Source organism: Marmota marmota, unplaced genomic scaffold (assembly GCF_001458135.2).
Source record: "Marmota marmota marmota unplaced genomic scaffold, marMar, whole genome shotgun sequence".
Taxonomy (NCBI): domain Eukaryota; kingdom Metazoa; phylum Chordata; class Mammalia; order Rodentia; family Sciuridae; genus Marmota; species Marmota marmota.
The window spans coordinates 8520809-8541262 of NW_026000130.1; the positions used below are offsets into that span (position 1 = coordinate 8520809).

At 42.8% G+C, this 20454-nt stretch overlaps 2 protein-coding genes across 2 annotated transcripts in view; both read left to right on the top strand.

Moving 5' to 3' along the window:
• Positions 1-17797, top strand: part of LOC107154696 (tubulin alpha-3 chain) — a 29853-nt gene extending 12056 nt beyond the window's left edge. The window contains exons 2-6 of the mRNA XM_015500370.2: positions 202-529; positions 11362-11584; positions 12475-12623; positions 12951-13631; positions 17392-17797. Coding sequence (XP_015355856.2) covers positions 527-529; positions 11362-11584; positions 12475-12623; positions 12951-13631; positions 17392-17688 — 1353 coding nt within the window. The 5' untranslated portion in view covers positions 202-526 and the 3' untranslated portion in view covers positions 17689-17797. The remainder of the gene's footprint in view (positions 1-201; positions 530-11361; positions 11585-12474; positions 12624-12950; positions 13632-17391) is intronic.
• Positions 17798-18173: 376 nt separating this feature from the next.
• Positions 18174-20454, top strand: part of Thap7 (THAP domain containing 7) — a 3807-nt gene continuing 1526 nt past the window's right edge. Inside the window, exons 1-4 of the mRNA XM_015500371.2 lie at positions 18174-18984; positions 19417-19572; positions 20079-20219; positions 20398-20452. Coding sequence (XP_015355857.1) covers positions 18905-18984; positions 19417-19572; positions 20079-20219; positions 20398-20452 — 432 coding nt within the window. The 5' untranslated portion in view covers positions 18174-18904. The remainder of the gene's footprint in view (positions 18985-19416; positions 19573-20078; positions 20220-20397; positions 20453-20454) is intronic.

Here is a 20454-nt window from a genome sequence, read left to right on the forward strand (position 1 = left end):
TAACATCATCAGCACCTGTAACAGATTGCCAAGTAGTCCTTATGTATAGTTGCATAAAGCTGAGCCTGCAAAGTCTTTTACTGGATATCCACTTTGTAATCCGGACGCCCAGTAAAGCTTGGTAGAGGCGGATTTTTGCAGAAGAACAGATAGGGTTCGTGTGGAATAGGCAACTGTAATATGTCCCTCTCCCCTAAGCAGAGTTCCTTCTTGGTCCGGTGGCCAACCCTTAGATGGCATCAACACCGCAAGCCCAGGCCCACCTCTCCTCGACAATGATGCAGTAGGATTTCCCGCCTAAAGTGAAGACCAATCAGAAGGATTTGCTTTGCCATTCAAGGAAGATGGCCCATCACGATTGGGGGCTCAGCCTGCGGCCCCGCCCTGGAGCTGTTGGAGCCAATGGCAGTCATGCAGACGATGAGCCAATCAGGGCCTGGCATACTGCGTGGCAGTCGGCAGTTGAGCGTGGAGCGTTGAACTGAGAGAAGGTGAGAAGGCAACGTGCTGCTAGGAGGAAGTTATCATGGTAAGTACTTGGCTGGAGGGTTTGGGATGGCTTGGGAGGGACATCTGTGATGTGGGAGACCAGAGTTAATCTGAGCAGTGGCAAGGCCACTGAGGACTGCCCCTGGGAGGCCGCGCTGCCTCTTGCCCGAGAAGCATGGATTCCGGGCTGTACTTGAGCATACAACGGCCGGTGCCCACTGCCCTCTGCCTTTCCCAGGCTCGCCAGGCAGCAACCAAGAAAGCTTCCCACCTTTCCTTCCCTAACAGAGTTGTCCGTAAAGCTATGAGCTCCTCACGAGGGCATTTACAAATATAGGTAGTATTTACAACGTCTTTACGAAAGAATAATGGAAAAACCTCCATTAGAGTTTTGTTGTTTATACTTCCAGTTTAAAAAAAAATGCAAAACCAAACAAACGGGAATAGATATGGTTATTCTCGTCCCCCTTTTTTTGTACTAGAGGTAACTTTGCTTTTTCCTCGTGCAAAAAAAAGTCTGCTGGTGCAGTGGTGAATGCCTGTAGTCTCAGCTACTTGGGAGGCTGAGGCAGGAGAATCACTTGAGCCTAAAAATTTGAGAACAACCTGAGCAACATAGTTTCAGCCCCAGTAGGCTTTCTCCGAATTGGCATATGAAGATCTGCATTGTTAGCCAGGTGCGGTATTGTAATCAGAGCAACTCAGGAGGCTGAGGCAGGAGGCCAGCCTGGGCAATCTAGCGATCTAAGGATCCCATTTCAAAATAAAAAAAATGAAAGGAGTTAGGGATGTAGGTCAGTGACAGAACAATGCTAGGTTCAATCCCCAGTATCAGGAAGAAAAAACTAAAAGAAATGTGCACCGTTTACTGTGGCATAATATTCTCTGTGTGGCTATACCTTAATGTGTAGTTTATTTTATTTTATCTTTAAGTATTTATTTATTTATTTATTGTAGTTGGACACAAACCTTTACTTCACTTATTTATTTATTTATTTTAAATATTTATTTTATTAGTTGAAATTGGACACAATACCTTTATTTCCACTTATTTATTTTTATGTGTTGCTGAGGATCCAACCCAGGGTCCGGCATGTGGGAGGCGTGTGCTCCACCACTGAGCCACAACCCTAGCCCCCACTTATTTATTTTTATGTGTTGCTGAGGATTGAACGCTGGGTCTCGCACCTGTGAGGCCAGCGCTCTACCGCTGAGCCACAACCCCAGCCCTGTGGTTTATTCATCCTGTCCTGTTTCACTGGATCTTTGGGTAATTTCTAATCATTTTACACAGAAAGCTGCAGTGAGTTACCTGTACTCTAATGTAGGTGGAGTGCGATTCCAGAAATAGATGTCTGTGATTTTGTAGATATAGTCAGATTCCTTTCCATCAAGAATAAATGAGAGGGGGCTGGGTTTGTGGCTCTGTGGTACAGTATTTGCCTAGCATGGGTGAATCACTGAGTTCAATCCTCAGCACCACATAAAATATATAAATAAATGTATTGTGTCCAACTACAACTAAAAAATATATTTTAAAAAGAATAAATGAGGGGGCTGGGGATGTGGCTCAAGCAGTAGCGTGCTGGCCTGGCATGCGTGCTGCCCGGGTTCGATCCTCAGCACCACATACAAACAAAGATGTTGTGTCCGCCGATAACTAAAAAATAAATATTAAAAAAAAAAAGAATAAATGAGAACTCCTGTTCTCCCACAGAAAGGAAGGCTTCTGTTCATTTTTATATTCCCAGCTCATAGATACCTACTAGGTAACTGTTGAAATAATCCATTAATTAATACATTACACATCAGTGGAACCCAACCAACAGCTCTACCTTTGTGCACACCTAAAACAAGTGGCACACAACCATCAGATGTGATGGCACATGCCTGTAATAACAGCTACACCAGAGGCTGAAACAGGAGGATCACAAATAGAGATCAGCCTCAGCACTTTAGCAAGATAATGTTTCAAAAATAGAAAGAACCAGGCATGTAGCTCTGTGGTAAAGCACTTCTGGCTTCAATTCCTGGAATGAATGAATGAATGAATGAATAAAACAAATGGCACACAAAAAATGGTCTTATGTGGAGAAACACCAGAAAGACTGTTCTACAGAAATTGACACAGTCCAGTTTTAATTTTCTCCAATTAACTGAGGCTGATGGCCAGTCATTTCAGCCTCAATTTCCTCTTCAAATTAATATTTATGAAGTTTTTTCTTTTTTGTGTGTGCTAAGGATTGAACCCAGGGCCTTGCATATGTAGGCAAGCACTGTATCACTGAGCTACATCCCCATCCATTTAAAAAAATTTTTTTTTGAGACAGAGTCTTGCTAAATTGCCTAGACTGGCTTTAAACTTGTGATCCTCTTCCCTCAACCTCCAGAGTCGCTAGAATTTTAGGTGTACACCACCATGTCCAACAAAATTTATAAAGTTTGATGGCTTTAAAACTTTATAAAAACATATGATTGTATAAAAAATATGACTAATCTTGACATTTCATCTCTGTAAAAGTTGGTTTTGAGGACTGGGGCTCAGTGGTAAAGCACTTGCCTCACATGTGTGAGGCACTGGGTTAGAACCTCAGCACCACATAAAAACAAAAGATAACTGTGTGTTCACCTACAACTAAAAAAAAAAAATTTTTTTTAAAGTTGGTTTTGAGGCTTTTATTCTCTTATGGACAGAGCATGGAGTCGAGCTTCTTAACTTTTAAAGGTGAACTTTGTCTACTAGGGATTGAACCTAGAGGTACACTAAGCTACATCCCCATCCCTTGTTTAAAAATTGGGTCTCACTGAGTTTGTTAGGACCTCTCTAAATTTCTGAGGCTGGCCTTGAACTTGCAATCCTCCTGCCTCAAGTTCTGAGCCGATGGGATTATAGGTGTGCCCCACCACACCCAATTTAAAGGTGAATTATTCTAAAAGGAAAATACCTCTATCATCCAGTAAGTAAAAAAGAAGCTTCAGGAATAGAAGAAATATGTGCATTTTACCATTGTAGGAGCTATTATTTTTAGCAAAGGCTTTGTTTGAGAAGAGAGAAAGAGAGAGAGAGAGATACAGACAGGCTGGGAATGTGGCTTACTGGTAGAGTGCTTGCCTAGCATGCATGAGTCCCTGGGTTCCACCCCTGGCATCACACATGAGCAAAAAAAGACAACCAAAATGATGATTTTTTTTTTTTTTTTTTTTTTGGTGGTGCTGGGGATTGAACCCAGGGCCTTGTGCATGCTAGGCAAGCACTCTGCCAACTGAGCTATATTCCCCAGCCCTCCAAAATGATGATTGATCAATTAATTAATACACTTACAAAAAAGCTATTCAGCCGTTGTTGTATGATACAGTCAAGTTGAAATGCTTAATATGATTTCAAAAGTTCATAGTGGACTGGGGATGTAGCTTAGTGGTAGAATGCTTGCCTAGGTTTAGTCCTCAGCATGACAAAAAAGAAAAAAGTGTGTAGTACTTAGTTTAATTATTTAATTAGAAATTTTTTGTGGTGGGAGGTGGTGAGTATAAACCCAAAGAGCTGATCTTTGAGAAAACATGTTAGGCACTTTTCCTTTGTGTTAGAAAGGTTTGTGATAAAGGAAATGCCAGTAACAGAAATTGCTCAAAACCCTACTTATGCATTCTAGTGTCTCATCACAAATTGATTATCTGGCCTAGTACGTGCCAGTAATCTTAGCTATCTGGGTGGCTGAGGTAGGAAGTGGAAAGTTAAGGACTTCCTCTGCAACTTAATGAGACCCTATCTCAAAACAAAAACTACATAAATAAAAGGGCTGAGGTTGTAGCTGTGTTAAATCCCCAGTACCAAACAAAACAAAAAACCTTAAACTATCAGTTGTGTCTTAACCATTTGTCTTAAGTGTACTAAGAAGAAGCAGAATTTCTAAGCTTTACAGGAGCTTAAAGACAAAGAGACAAACCCACTCCTGGGTTAGGAGCTTTGAAACAACTGATAGTTTGAAATTTCTGAGCCATGATGTGATCATAGTTACATGAGGGAACAATAATACACTTCTTTAAAATTATCTGGATTTTTTTTAATGAATATAATACCTTTATCTTATTTTTATGTGGTGCCCCATATGTGCTAATAAGCAAGTGCTCTACCACTAAGCTACAACCCCAGCTCTATCTGGATCTTTATGTGGCCATTTGCACTGCTTGGTTTTTTTTTTTTTTAATTCTTGATATCCCTTCTGAGTGGCTTTCGTAAATTGTTCAAGGATTTTTGTCCATTCCATTTGTTGTCGAATTTATTGACAAAAAATTACAATATTTCTTTATCTTGAAATATCTCAGCATCAGTAATAATCATCTTTTTTTTGAAAGAGAGAATTTTTTATATTTATTTTTCAATTTTCAGTGGACACAACATCTTTATGTGGTGCTAAGGATCGAACCCAGCACCCCGCACATGCCAGGCGATCGCGTTACCACTTGAGCCACATTCCCAGCCCATCTTTTTTTCTCATTCCATTTCTAGTAATTTGTCTAAGCCTTTTCTGGATCAGTTGGGCTTGGAGTTCATCAATTTCATTGCACTGTTCTAAGTACCAATTTTTGCTGTCACCGATTCTAATATTTTTCTGTTTTTTTTTTTAAATTTTATTCTTGCTCTTTATTATTTTTTCTGCTTAATTTAGGTATTTGCTCTTTTTTCTAGTTTCTTAAGATGGAAGCTTCAGTCATTGATTTTTAGGTTTATAAAAGGAGAGTCCATGAGTCATTGATCTGTAGTTTTCTTTGATTTTTGGTATTAAGGTAATGCTGGCCTCATGGGAAATGTTCTTCTCCTGAACGAGTTGTATGTGTCATGGATTTTAGACTTCTTTTTAAGTATTTTTTTTTTAGTTGTAGATGAACACACAGTATCTTTATTTATTTTTATGTGGTGCTGAGGATCAAACCCAGTGCCTCACACATGCGAGGCAAGCGCTTTACCACTAAGCTACAGCCCTAGTCCCTGATTTTAGACCTTTCAATTTTTTTTAGTATTTTTTTTTAGTATTTTTGTAAGTTTCTTTCTAAGCTCTGTTTAAGCTGCATCCCACAAAAAATTTGATGTTATGTCTTCATTTTCATCCCATATACTTTGCAAATTTCCCTTACTATTAGCTTTAAACATTTGGGAATTATCCAGATATCTTTGTTATTGATTTCTAATTCTAACATTCAGAAACATATTTTGTTTTATCTGGATTTTTAAAAAATGTATTGAAACTTATGACCAGTTGAGAATATGATCTATTTTAGTAAATTTTCCCTAGGCAGTTAAAATGTATATTTTGCTGCTCTTGCAGTGTGGACAGTTCTATAAATGTCAGTTAGGTCATTGTGGTTGACATTGTCTAAATCTTTTATATCATTACTTATTTTTGTGACTTGTTCTGTTGGTTATTGAAAGAAGAATATAAGAGTCTTTAATTGATTATGGATTGTATGTTTCTTCATTCAAATTTTTAAAAAAATTTTTAGTTGTAGATGAACACAATACCTTTATTTTAAAATTTATTTTTATGTGGTGCTTAGGATCGAACCAAGTGCCTCAAACATGCTAGGCGAATGTTATTCTACTGAGCAACAAAACAACCCCAGCCCTCTTCATTCAGTTTTGTCAGTTTTTGCTTTGAATGATTTGAAATTCTGTATTAAAAATTCATAAAGATAGCAATGCATAAACATTAAGAATTATTGCCGGATGTGATAGTGCACTACTGTAATCCCAACAGTTTGGAAGGCTGAGGCAGGGGGATCATGAGTTCAAAGCCAGCCTCATCAACAGCGAGGTACTAAGCAACTCAGTGAGACCCTGTCTTTAAATAAAATACAAAATGGTGATGTGGTTCAATGGTTGAGTGCCCCTGTGTTAGACCAGGATGCAAGAAAAGACCACTGACTCCAATTAAAATCAAATTAAAGCAAGCTTATTATTTCGACGGCCAGGCTGCCTCTCCCACCCAAAACCTCAGGAACAAGACAGCAGCCGCAGCTTTCCTGCAGCCCAGCTTTATAACCCAGAAAGTTACACAAAGAGGGGGGGTTAAAGATAACAGAACTCTAACAAGCATAACACAAATGGTAGTTTACATTTTTGCTGGCCCCGACATCAGAATTTATGAAGGTCATTAGAGCCTTAGAGAAGGTCGTTATCTGGCCAGGGAAGGCCAAGATTTGTGAGGTGTCACTAAAGTTTCAGAGAGGGCTGCTATCTGGTCAGAGAGCCAGGCATGGGTGAGTTCAAGGCATGGGCAGGCATTCCAAGCAGGTTCAGAATTTGCAGTAATTTATAGTAAAGCAGAAATTATCTTTTCATGGCTTTGTGGCGAGATGGCTCCCAATTTTAAGAAAAGATCAGGTTCTGTCTATCACATGAGTTTAATCCCTGTATCCCCCATCAAAAAAGAATTATCATACTTTCTTGATGAATTGACCCCCTTTTCACTATGACCTTCTTTTTCCCTGATAAAATTCTTCCCTTTAAAAACTATGTTGTTAGGTCAAAAAGTAAAGAAGATACTCCATTAAAACTGAATCAAAGGAAAGCTAGAGTGACTATGCTAATGGTGTATCTTCTTTACTTTTTAACCTATCTCTGGGTTTCTTGTCTTTAGTGTATAGTTTAGTCTTTTTTTTTTGTCCCAGTACTGGGGATTGAGTATATCAGCACTTAACCATTGAGCTACATCCTCAAACCTTTTGAAATATTTTATTTTGAGGAAGGGTCTTGCTAAATTGTCCAGGCTGGTCTTGAACTTGCGATCCTCCTGCCTCAGCCTCCCTATTAGCTGGGATTACAGGCAGGTACCCCATATCCATCTTGGTCTTGCTTTTTAATCTATCTAAATCTTTTAGTTAGGTGTTTATAGTTGTAAAGACATTTAATATGATTATTCAAATGGTTTGGCTTACATCTACCAGGTTGCTATTTATTTTCTATTTATCTTATTTGTTCCCTTTTTTCTTTCTCTTTCTTAAATAATTGATTATTTTTATGATTTTTAAAAATCTCCTTCATTAGTTTCTTGTCTGTACCACTTTGTTTTATTTATTTTGTGTGTGTGTGTGTGTTTGCTTTGGGGATGATAGCACATATATTTAATTTATCATAGTCTACACAGAATACTTTGATTTTCCCATTTTGTGACCTTTGTGCTATTGTCATATTTTACCTTTGTAAATCCCACAAGAAATAATTATTTTTGCCTTAATTATATTTTAAAGATGTGGTAAAAGTCTTTTATGTTTGCCCACATATTTAGCAGTTTCAGTGTTCTTCATTCTTTTGTATGGGTCCAATTTTCCCTCTGGTATTTTTTTTTTTTTTGCCTGAAGGGATTTCTTTAACATTTTTTGTAGTATGATCTGCTAATGATTAAGTCTCTCAGATTTTGAATATCTTCAAAAGCCTCTATTTTGCATTTTAAACAGCTCTATGGAGGTATATTAACATAAAAGTAAAGTTCACATTTAAAAAGTATAATTTGATGAGATTTAACATAATATTAATATATTCATGGGCTGGGATTATGGCTCAGTGGTAGAGCGCTTGCCCACATGTGCAAGGGGGCCTGGGTTCGATCCTCAGCACCACATAAAAGTAAATAAGATAAAGGTATTGTGTCCAACCATAACTAGAAAATAAATATTTAAAAATTTTTTAAAAATATATTCATAACCCATGAAACCGTTACCACAAATGTTAAATGAGCATTATGGGGGCAGGGTTGGGGTTGTGGCTCAGCAGGTAGAACGCTCGCCTAGCATGTGCGAGGTGCTGGGTTTGATCCTCAGCACCACATAAAAACAAATAAAATAAAGGGGAAAAATGAGCATATCCATCACCCCCCAAAATTTCATGGTGCTTCTTTGCAAACCTTTTCACCTACTGCCCTCCCAATCTTTAAATTTGCTTTAATCTGCTTTTCTGTATTTTCTAGAATTTTTATATAAGTGAAATAATAAAACTCTTCTGTTGTTGCATAATCATTACTATAATTGTTTTTAAATTCAACTGTGTGGATATATCAATATGATTTATTTTTATTGTTAATATATTTGTTTGTGTGTGGTACTATGGATTGAATCTGGGGATACTCTACCACTGAGCTACATGCCCAGCCCTTTTTTATTTTTATTTTGAGACCAGGTCTCACTAAGTTGACAATTCTGCTCTCAAATTTTCAATCCTTCTTCCTCAATCTTCCAAGTAGCTGGGATTATAGGCATAAGCCATTGTGCCCAGTTTATTGCTTTATTTTCATTTTAAAAGTTAGTGTGGTGAAGTACATATGACATAAGATTTTTCCATTTTAAACATTTTTATGTGTACCACTCAGTGATGACAAGAACATTCACATGTTGTATAACCATCACCGCTTATTTCCAAAACTTTTTCATCAACCTCAAATTTCTTCTTAAGTGTGTAATCTGATGTAAATCCCATTTGATATCTTTTTTTTTATTTCAGACTCTATTTTTTTAGATATTATCAGTTCGTGTCTTTTTTATATTAAATGTATCTCTTGTTATACCACTTTTTCCTCTACCTTCCTAAACATATGGGTATATAATATTTATTTTAATGCTCTAGTCTCTAATTCTATCATCTATATCATTTCTGGGTTTGTATCAGTGAATTTTTCTCTTCATTATAGTCAGATTTTGTCTTATTTTTCTCTGAGGTTTAAATTGGATACCAGATATTGTAAATTTTACATTATTGGGTTTTAGATTTTGTGGGGGAGGTGTATTAATATGCCAAGAAACGGTGCCTTTTAAAAAATTTTTTGATTTTTTTATTTGTTCTTTTTAGATAAGCATGACAGTAGAGTTATTTTGACATATATACATGGAGTATAACTTATTCTAATTAGGATCCCATTCTTGTGGTTGAACATGATGTGGAGTTACACTGGTCATGTATTCATAGATGAACATAGGAAAGTTATGTCTGGTTCATTATATTGTCTTTCCTATTCCCATCCCATCTCCCTCCTCTTCAATCCCCTTTGTCTAATCCACTGAACTTCTGTTCTCCCCCCACCTTATTATGTGTCACCATCCACATGTCAGAGAGAACATTCAGCCTTTTTTTGTTGTTTGTTTGTTTGGACTGGCTTATTTCACTTAGCATGATAGTCCCCAGCTCCATCTACTAACTGGCAAATGCCATAATTTCATTCTTCTTTATGGCTGAGTAATATTCCATTATGTACATGTACCACATTTTCTTTTTTAAAAAATATTCTTTTAGTTGTAGATGGATACAATATCTTTATATTTATTTATTTTTATATGGTGTTGAGGATTGAACCCAGCGCCTCACACATGCGAGGCACTCTACCACTGAGCTACAGGCCCAGCTCCCACATTTTCTTTATACATTCATCTATTGAAGTGCACCTGGTTGGTTCTGTACTTTAGCTATTGTAAATTGACTGCTATAAACATTAATGTGGCTGCATCACTGTAGTATGTGGATTTTAAGTCCTTTGGGTATATACCGAGGAGTGGAATAACTGGGTCAAATGGTGGTTCCATTCCAAGTTTTTTTGAGGATCTACACACTGCTTTCCAGAGTGGTTGATCAATTTGCAGTTCCAAGAAATAGTTACTTTTGAGGTTGCTTTTACACTTTTTAAAAAATATTTTTTAGTTGTAGTTGGACACAATACCTTTATTTTATTTATTTATTTTTATGTGGCGTTGAGGATCGAAACCAGGGCCTCATACATGCTAGGTGAGCACTCCACCATTAGGCTGAAACCCCAGCCCTACATTTTCTTTTGTAGGTTCAGATCAGCCTTTAGTTTTGGCCTCGCTTGGCCCTACTTATGAGGACTCCATTTATTACTCTGTGAATCAAGAAGTCTTTCCACCACAATTGGTGGGAACACAAACTGTTCCCAGCCCTGTGTGAGTTCCAGGGATTGCTCTGCCTGCCCTTCCCTGGCATTGGCTTATACCTAATATACCACACAGTACTCAACTACAGACTTCCTTGAATTCTGCTTATTTGTATAAAATTCTTTCTGCACATCTATTCCTTCTCTGCTCTGCCCCGTGGTTTCTAGCTTTTTTGCCTCACTGAGCAATGAATTCTCTCTCATCAAACCAGGGGATGCCTGGGTTGTTTGGCCTTCTGTCCCACACCCTGGTGTTCACCAGGCAGTATGGGGTGATTATAAAGCTGCTCTAGGGAACTTGCATCTTGTGCCAGCTATTGTCCAATGACTGAAAACCATTATTGTATATATCTTCTCTATTTTCCTGAGTCCTTGCTTCAGACACAATAGTAAATTCCATCCTTACGTAGAAGCAGAATTACCTGTCAGATTATTATAATTCTACTACTACTACTACTACTAGTTTTTGGTACCAGGGAATGAACTCAGAGGCACTTGACCACTGAGCGACATCCCCAGCCCTATTTTGTATTTTATTTAGAGACAGGGTCTCATTGTGTTGCTTAGTGCCTCACTTTTGCTGAGGCTGCCTTTGAACTCTTAATCCTCCTGTCTCAGCTTCTGGAAACTCTGTTATTATAGGTGTGCACAACCATGCCCAGTACTTGACAGATTATTATATGTTCACTTTAAACAATTTATTAGAAGAAGAACTTATAATAACTATTCTGATTCATTGATTCAAATTTATCTGTATTAAAGTTGGAAACGCAGGTGTTCTGATATAGAATGATTATGGAACTCATGGGATATTATGTCCCAAATAAAATTACACCAAAATATATTAAAAGGGTTAATTTATAACAGAAGTCTCATTTACATTTTATATATAGTTTGAATTACCTTGAAGAGGAAGATTTCATGTTTATGTTCTGGTTCCCAGCGCGAGTGTATCTCTATCCACGTGGGGCAGGCAGGTGTCCAGATCGGCAATGCCTGCTGGGAACTGTACTGCCTTGAACATGGAATTCAGCCCGATGGTCAGATGCCAAGTGACAAAACCATTGGCGGCGGGGATGACTCGTTCAACACATTCTTCAGCGAAACCGGGGCTGGCAAGCACGTGCCCAGAGCAGTGTTTGTGGACCTGGAGCCCACCGTGGTTGGTAGGTGCTCAGGCCTGCAGGGAGGCCTTCCTGGGAGGGTGGGAGCGCCTTGGTAAAGTCCCATGTAGACTCCTTGAATCCCTGTGCAGAAAGGAGGGATGTTGAAGCCTATGCTCCAGACTTTGCTGGGTGAGGAACTCACTGGTGTGGACTGAAGGATCTTGACTGTGGGATTCAGGAACATACCTCAGGAAACCTGCCCGGCAGAGAAAAGCTGCTTAACCAGCAGTAAGCTGGGCTGCAGAGAGATTCCCTCCTGGCTGACTCTGCTGGTCAGGTGTCTCCCATGCACACCCAGTGCAGGGTGCACGGCCTTGGTTCCCTCCTTCATGCCACCCACACTGACATGCTGGCACACTATAGTCTTGAGCTGCCTGGAGACTGGAAACTTAAGTGTAGAACATTCATTGGGTTCCTCTAGATTGGAAGTCCTAGGTAGTTTCCTTTAAGAGGTGTAAAAAAGAGCACCTTTCATTGGTTCCCCTGGGACATAACAGAATACTGATTTTCCAACCTGTGTGACCTGGGCAACATGCAATTCCCTGATGGCACGGCCCCACTGAAGTCATGCTGACCTGGTGACTGCAGGTTTATGAGTGAGTTTTTAATTGTTCCCTTTGATGTAGCTAAGGGTAGGAAAGAAAGAAGTAGCTGGAGAATCACCCATATGGGCATGTGAGCATTTTGCTCTCAGTGGGAACTGATCCTGCTGGCATTTGTATATCTGTTGACTCTACCTTACTACAGCCATAAGTGGCATTTGTGGTTTGTGTATCATACAGAGAATTTTCCAGCGTGTGCTTTGTAGATTCAGCCCTCCTGCGGCTGTGTCCACCTTAATGAGTACAGCAGGCCAGAGAGACTCTCAGATCATGGGGTTTTTTTTGTAGATGAAGTGCGCACGGGGACCTACAGGCAGCTCTTCCACCCAGAGCAGCTGATCACTGGGAAGGAAGATGCCGCCAATAATTATGCCAGAGGCCATTACACCATTGGCAAGGAGATCGTGGACCTGGTCCTGGACCGGATCCGTAAACTGGTAAGAAGAGCACCAAGGAGGCTTCTTGAAGTGGTTCCTGGGTGGGGGCGGAGGGCCTTGGATTGTGAAAGGGAGGTCATCTGGGGAGGTCTTAGGTCAGGTTCTGGGATCTGACCAAGTCTGCAGAGTCTTCTTGTATGGTGTCTGCTGGGATGCATTGATAGCTGTCTCTTGTCTGCTTTGGCTTCTGAGGGTAATGCCTGCTGGTTAGGCACTTTATTTGAGTCCATGTGAACTTGTGAGAGCACAGAGAAGTGAGCCTGGCCTGTTGGAGTTTGGTGGTGTGTCTTCCACAGCCTTTGGCTCACATTGTGTGGTTTCTTGCAGGCGGATCTGTGCACAGGACTGCAGGGCTTCCTCATCTTCCACAGCTTCGGGGGCGGCACGGGCTCTGGGTTCGCTTCTCTGCTCATGGAGCGGCTGTCAGTGGACTATGGCAAGAAGTCCAAGCTGGAATTTGCCATCTACCCAGCTCCGCAGGTTTCCACAGCTGTGGTAGAGCCCTACAACTCCATCCTGACCACCCACACGACCCTCGAGCACTCCGACTGTGCCTTCATGGTGGACAACGAAGCCATCTATGACATCTGTCGGCGCAACCTGGACATCGAGCGGCCCACGTACACCAACCTCAATCGTCTCATTGGGCAGATCGTGTCCTCCATCACGGCCTCCCTGCGGTTCGATGGGGCCCTGAACGTGGATCTGACGGAATTCCAGACCAACCTGGTGCCTTATCCCCGCATCCACTTCCCCCTGGCCACTTATGCCCCGGTCATCTCGGCGGAGAAAGCCTATCACGAGCAGCTCTCAGTGGCTGAGATCACCAATGCCTGCTTTGAGCCTGCCAACCAGATGGTGAAGTGTGACCCTCGCCATGGCAAGTACATGGCCTGCTGCATGTTGTACAGGGGGGACGTGGTCCCAAAAGATGTCAATGCAGCCATCGCCACCATCAAGACCAAGCGCACCATCCAGTTTGTGGATTGGTGCCCCACTGGGTTTAAGGTAGGACTGGGTACTTTTTAGTCACCTTGCTAGTCAGGGAGCAGCAGGTGCACACTGGTGCTGACCCTCAAGGCACACCTCCTTCAGGGAGGTTGCCTCTTGATGTTAATGAGACTGCAAGGAGAGCAGTCCTTAATTAGCTAACAGCTTCATTCTTCACGTAATACATTCATTCTGTGCACTCCTTTCTTAAAACCATGCTTTAAAGTTGATAGTGAGGTTGGTGTTGCAAGTTTCTTAATAGTTTAGAAGAGTGAGGCTGAGATACCTTTAAGGGGCCTGCAAGTGATGGGAAGGAGAATTCAGAAATGGTCTGGCAGCAGACCCTGATCTCGTTTCCCTCACCTCTCTACTGACTTTAGACATTTGTCAGGGCCTATGATTCCTTTTTCGTTGGTCCAAATGGTAGATTTTTACTTGACTTGATGTTGTTCACCTGTTGTGCCTGAATTTTAGGAATTATTTATGTTTTTATGAATGGATTGTTAAATGTGTATCTCAGTGTTTTTTTATTTTTAAATTTTTAGTTGTAGATGGACACAACTTCTTAATTTAATTTATTTATTTAGTGGTGCTGAGGATCACCTCTAGTGCTCCATGCATGCGAGGCAAGTGCTCTTCCACTGAGCCACAACCCCAATCCTAAGCATTTAAGTGTGGGCAAAGGGTAGGTTTGACGTCTATTATGGGGAAAGCACCATGTATGTGGAAGCCATCCTAGACTCTCAGGCTGTAACACTTGTTGGATTACCAGACTAAATGCTTCCCCATACATGTGTTCCTCAACTCTTTGCCCTCTGGTTTGTGGATATCAGTCTTTATCCATAGTAGTTTTCCATTTATTCAAAGCTCTGGGCCCCGATTTTTTTTTTAAGGATTGAACAGTGATTGAACATAGTGGCTCTTACCACTGGGCCACATCCCCAACACTTTTATATTTTGAGACAGAGTCTCCCTAAGTTGTTTAGATACTAGCTAGACTGCTAAGGCTGACTTTGAACTCTGAATCCTGCTGCCTCAACCTCCCAAGTTGCTGGGGTTACAGGTGTGTGCCACCAAGCCCAACTGGGCCCCATATTTGTAAGCCCTGATGAGTTCCTGAGGTGTTGGGGGAGGTAAAGGTCATTCCAGAATGAAAACATCACAGGAATATGTGTTAATCATCTTTTTCTGATGTGGAATGGCCATGGCTTGCCTGTTACTACAGGAAGCGTTTTGAAACCTCTCAGCCCCAGTTCACAAAGACATCTGCACACAGATTACTGGTAAGATGGTATTTTTCATTTGTCAAGTTTAAAGTAACTCATAGAAGCAGGTAAAATCTACTACAGACTTTGCTGACCTTGAAATAGTCATCAAATGTAAGACAGGGGTAGCAGAAGCTAGTTAGAGGTTACAGGTAGTTGTTGAAACTTTCCATTTTGTTTCTAATTTTTAAGCCTTTGGTTTGAGAAACAAAAATATTTTTCCAGTAGGTGAGACATTTGGGAGTTGAGGACATATAAAGCAGCCTTAGTTGGCAGGGCAAGTGCAAGATGCTTGCCCAGGTTTGCTGTCCTAGCTGAGTGGTTCTAAGAGGCAGCAGGGAGGCAGGTCTGTAGGAAAGTGTGTGTGTCAGCCTCTGCTGTCCCCTTATAGAAGACCATCCAGCACCAGGTGGGCCTTGTTGAATTCTCCTGCTCTAAGTTATTTTTTGTCAGTTGGAGTGTGACTTGGCAGCCATTCTTTTGCAACCATTTGCTGAGGGATACACTATTTTCAAGGAGTCTCTTCCATGATTAAAACCATTTGGCTTTTTTTTTAATACTCAACATCTTTTGTTTTTATTTATTTGTTTATTGTATGTGGTGCCAGGAATCAAACCCAGTGCCCCACGCATGCTAGGCAAATGCTCTACCACTGAGCCACAGCCCTGGCCTTTTTTTTTTTTTTTAATATTTAGTTTTTAGTTATAGTTGGACATAGTACCTTTATTTTATTTATTTATTTTTATATGGTGATGAAGATCAAACCCTGGGCATTGGGCGTGCTAGGCAAGTGCTCTACTGCTGACCACATGGGAGGCACTGGGTTCAATCCTCAACTCCATCATTTGGCCTTTTTATACTACAAAATCAGTATAAAATATTGAAACAAGGTGGAAGGCTGAAAAGCTGAAATCCTCTTCCCCTTCTCCAGAGCTTTTTTGTCCTTTAAGAGATGTCTTTGCCTATTTCAGGTAACCATGCCTCTTGTTATACAGGTGATGCTGGCTGACAGAGAAGTCACAGACATGGGCAAAGGATGCATGTTCCTTCCCTGTAGGTGGCAGACCCAAATTCCTGCATATAGTTGGCCAAACAGAACAGGAGTCTGGCAGCACTGCCACTTACAAGGGCTAGTTGGCTGGGCTTTAAAGTTGTGGGAGGGCACCCCCTCCATCAGAGTTTGAGCTCCTGTGCCCTTCCCTCTACCCCTTCTAAAGCCTCTGGAGCCTAGCTGTGTGCAGAGCTCCTGCTAACTACTTCTGTTCACAGGATAGTGCAGGGTCACTGACTCAACACACTCCCAGGTATTCATGCGCTTCAGTTTCAGCACATGTTCCAGTAGCCTCTGAGGCTGTACTCTGAGTATAATGCTAACCACATAGGTTTGTTTGTTTCTCCCCCCGCCCACACACACACACTTAACTACATAGAATTCAACTGTTTTCTTTAATGAGTATACATCAAACCCAAGACAAATTGATATACCTGAACCGGGTTCTCAATTCATTTTTCTTGCTTTCTTTTTGTTTTTTAAGTAATATTCTTTTTAAAAAATATTTATTTTTTAGTTGTAGTTGGACACAATACCTTTATTTTATTGATTCATATGTGGTACTGAGGATCAAACCCAGGTCCCTGCATATGGTAGGCAAGTACAGTACTGCAGAGCCATGACCCCAGCCCCATAATATTGTTTTTTAAAAAAACATTTTTTAGTTGTAGTTAACACAATACCTTTATTTTATTTATTTATTTTTACATGATGCTGAGGATCAAACCTAGGGCCTTGCACGGGCTAGGTGAGTGCTCAACCCTGAGCCACGACCCCAGCCCGTAATATTGTATTTTTAATAAGTGTTTTTTGTTGTTGGAAATGGACAGAATGGCTTCGTTTATTTTTATGAGGTCCTAAGGATCAAACCAAGTGCTCCAACCCCAGCCCTCATTCATTTTCATGTTTTACTTTAGAGATGTAATACGATTGAACTGGTTGCTTATAAATGGATGATCCTTTCCAATTTTGCCATTAAAACAAAGATTCAACTCTGTACTTAAAAACCTAAAACATAGGGCACACAGTCAATCCTCAGCACCATATAAATAAAAATAAAATACCTTCATTTAAAAGAAAAACAAAAAACCTAAAACATCAGACTGGGATTGTGGCTCAGCAATTGAGTGCTTGCTTTGCACATGTGAGGCACTGGGTTCAATCCTCAGCACCACATTAAAAAAAGGTTTAAAAAAAAAAACCTGATACATCTTCCTGTGGGTGAATCTAAAAGCAGTATGGTAGGGTCAAAGTACATTAAATGTTGACAGTTTATGCCAAAAACCTTTATTGTAATTATTTGTTTTTATGTGGTGCTGAGGCTAGAACCCAGGGCCACTGAGCTACGTACAATCCCAGGCCAGGGCATTGTTTAAACTGGGATCAGTGCTCCAGTTTTCAATAAGCCATCATATGTGAAACCTACATCAGTTTCACTCTTGTTGTTCCTCTTCCCTGGCAGGTGGGCATTAACTACCAGCCCCCCACAGTGGTGCCTGGAGGAGACCTGGCCAAGGTGCAGCGGGCTGTGTGCATGCTGAGCAACACCACTGCCATCGCGGAGGCCTGGGCCCGCCTGGACCATAAGTTCGACCTCATGTATGCCAAGCGGGCCTTTGTGCACTGGTATGTTGGCGAAGGCATGGAGGAAGGGGAATTCTCAGAAGCCCGAGAGGACCTGGCAGCGCTGGAGAAGGATTATGAAGAGGTGGGCGTGGATTCTGTGGAAGCAGAGGCTGAAGAAGGGGAAGAATACTGACTGGGAGGGTATGACTGGCAGCAACTCTCCCTTTCACTCTCTCTCCTGGGCGCGCACACTGTAACATTTACAGGATATATTTACCTATTAAAATTTGTTTATTGAGGCATTATTTGTTCTGTGTGCTGTACTTTGATCAGACTGCCTGTCTAGAGGCCCGCCTTTGCCAGTGGATTCCTCAGGAGAAAATATATCCATTTGTTTCTTTTAGAGAACTGGTAGGCACGTTTGTATGCTTAAGTACTGCATTTCTCCCAGAAAGGCTTCGGAAGGGCTTCCTAAGGGAATTATCAATGTCTTCAATCTGAGCATTCTCTTTAGTCCTTCCTGGCATTCTTGTCTGGCAGACACACTGATGTCTGTTTCCTCCAACATCGTGAAGGGTTTCACCCAGTAATCATTCGGGGGTGCAGTGGACTCCGCCTAGGGCGTGTATCCAAGGGCTGTGTCAACCCAGTTCTTAACTTCCTTTTCCACATATGTCCTTAGCCTTCCTCCACTGCTCGCATGCCGCTGTGGGAGACAACAAAACCTCCAGAATTACCCAAAGTGTACTGAAGAGCCACAGCCTGTAAGCACTCCCTCAAACCCTCGCCCCGAAAGATGAGTCAAGTTTTGAGCAGGGGGTTCCGGTGGGTTGTTTTTCTTAGCAAGAGTCCTGGACCCCTTTGTGTGCGCGAGCGCCTTCTTGAGTTAGGGAGTCCTTCCTTTGGGTGACGGTGGGCTTGCGAGGATCCCGGGGCATTGAGCACACGCCGCACGGACCAGCACCCGGGAGCCGCTTCAAACGAGTGGGGCGTTAACGAAGAGCTGACCTTTGGACAAAGAAAAACCCAGGAGTGGGACGAGTATCCCACGGTCCTAACCGGATGACGCAGGCGCGACACAGGACAAGGCCCGCAGCTTCCGGCGCCAGCCCGCTGGGAAACTTTCAGCACCGCCTCCCCGCTCGTGAGCGCCGTTCGCGCCGGAGGCTTTATGGTACCAACTTCCGCTGAGCGCCACTACTCGCGAGAATTCCGCGTCGCAGCAATGGCGGGACCGTGAGTGCCGCTGACGGGACTCAAAGAGAACGGGCTGGAACGGGTTTGGGCCGAGATCGGGCTACTGGGGTCCCTACGGGCAACTTTTCCCTGGAGGGCGTGGCAGCTGGGGTCGTGAAGCCACTCCGGGGTCCGGACGGCCGCCAGCGACCTAGCTCCCGCCTCTTCCCCAGATGCCGCGCCACTGCTCGGCCGCCGGCTGCTGCACACGGGATACGCGCGAGACGCGCAACCGCGGCATCTCTTTCCACAGGTCGGCGCGCGTGCGTGTTAGTGCACGACGTCTCGCTTGCGCATGCGTTTTGTTGTCCTCCGCTGGAGTCGCGATGGCGCTTTCGTCCCTCCCCTTCCTCCAGGCCGCGAGAGGCTTGAACCTGTGGGTGGGCGGGCGAAGGGGGCGGGTCATTGGCGCCTGAGTCCGGTCCTGGAAGAAAAACGGGACGCTTACCAGGCTTCTACTTGGTGCTTTCTCTTCCCAGCCAGCGGACCCTGAGCGCTCTGCCTGCTTTCGCCAGGGCTCAGTTTCCTGGTCTGTGCCAGAGGTAGCGGGGGTACTTCTTCGACAGGGTCACAGGGAGGTCTCCTGGCGGCATGTGCAGGGCCTACTCTTCCTCCCTGGGGAACTTGAACAGCATGAGCCCAGGGGCTCCGGCAGCCTGGTTCTCATGGGTTTGTGGTTCTGCAGACTTCCCAAGAAGGACAATCCGAGGCGTAGCCTGTGGCTGGCCAACTGTCAGCGGCTGGACCCCAGCGGCCAGGGCCTGTGGGACCCTGCCTCTGAGTACATCTACTTCTGCTCCAAACATTTCGAGGAGAACTGCTTTGAGCTGGTGGGAATCAGGTGGGCTTCCTTGCCAGCCAGCATTGGGCAGGGTGTGGGGTGTCAGCATAGTATACAGCGGGCAGCTGTGTCTTGAAGAGGCAGTCCCTGAGCAGCTGCCCTGAGGACAGCTTGCCAGGTGGACAGGCAGCCATGGTTCCAAAAGTGCTGCTTTCCCTTCCCCTTTGTGTACAGTAAAGCGCACTCCCAGTTTCACTTTGCCAGTAACACCAGAGAAAAACAGCTGTTCCAGGGAATGTTCCTCACCCAGGCCTCCCAGCAAGCCCACAAAAAGAATTCTTTTTGGCTGATCTGTCCAGCCCTGTTGGTGGAGCTGCTTCGCCCATCTCAGCTTTAAGAGATTGGTGGGATTCTGCCTAACATGGCATTTTCTCAAACTTGTTTATTATGTGCCTTCCAGCCTGCCACAACCTCCAGTACTGGGGAAGCTGTGTTGGGTGCCAGGGAGAGATGGCCCAAGTGGCAGCACTTGTTCTTCAGCTCATTAGTGCTGCTTTTCCCCACAGTGGCTATCACAGGCTGAAGGAAGGGGCAGTTCCCACCATATTTGAGTCTTTCTCCAAATTACGCCGGACATCCAAGACCAAGGGGCATAGTTATCTACCTGGGGCCCCCGATGTCAGCCGGTTGCGGAGATGCAGGAAGCGGTATGTGCTATGGGTGTTAAATGTTCCCCACTTTCTTTTACCATGAGACTAAGGGTGTGGGCTTTAGGGTTTGCCAACATATAGGGTTCTTACTGCACCAACCCTCTTGTGGGGTTTCATATGTTAGGGCATTTCTTTGAAATGAGATCTCCCTGTCAATCCCTTTTTCTCTCTGCAGCTGCCTTGAAGACCGAGGGCCCACAACTCCATTTTCTCCACCTCCTCCTGCTGATGT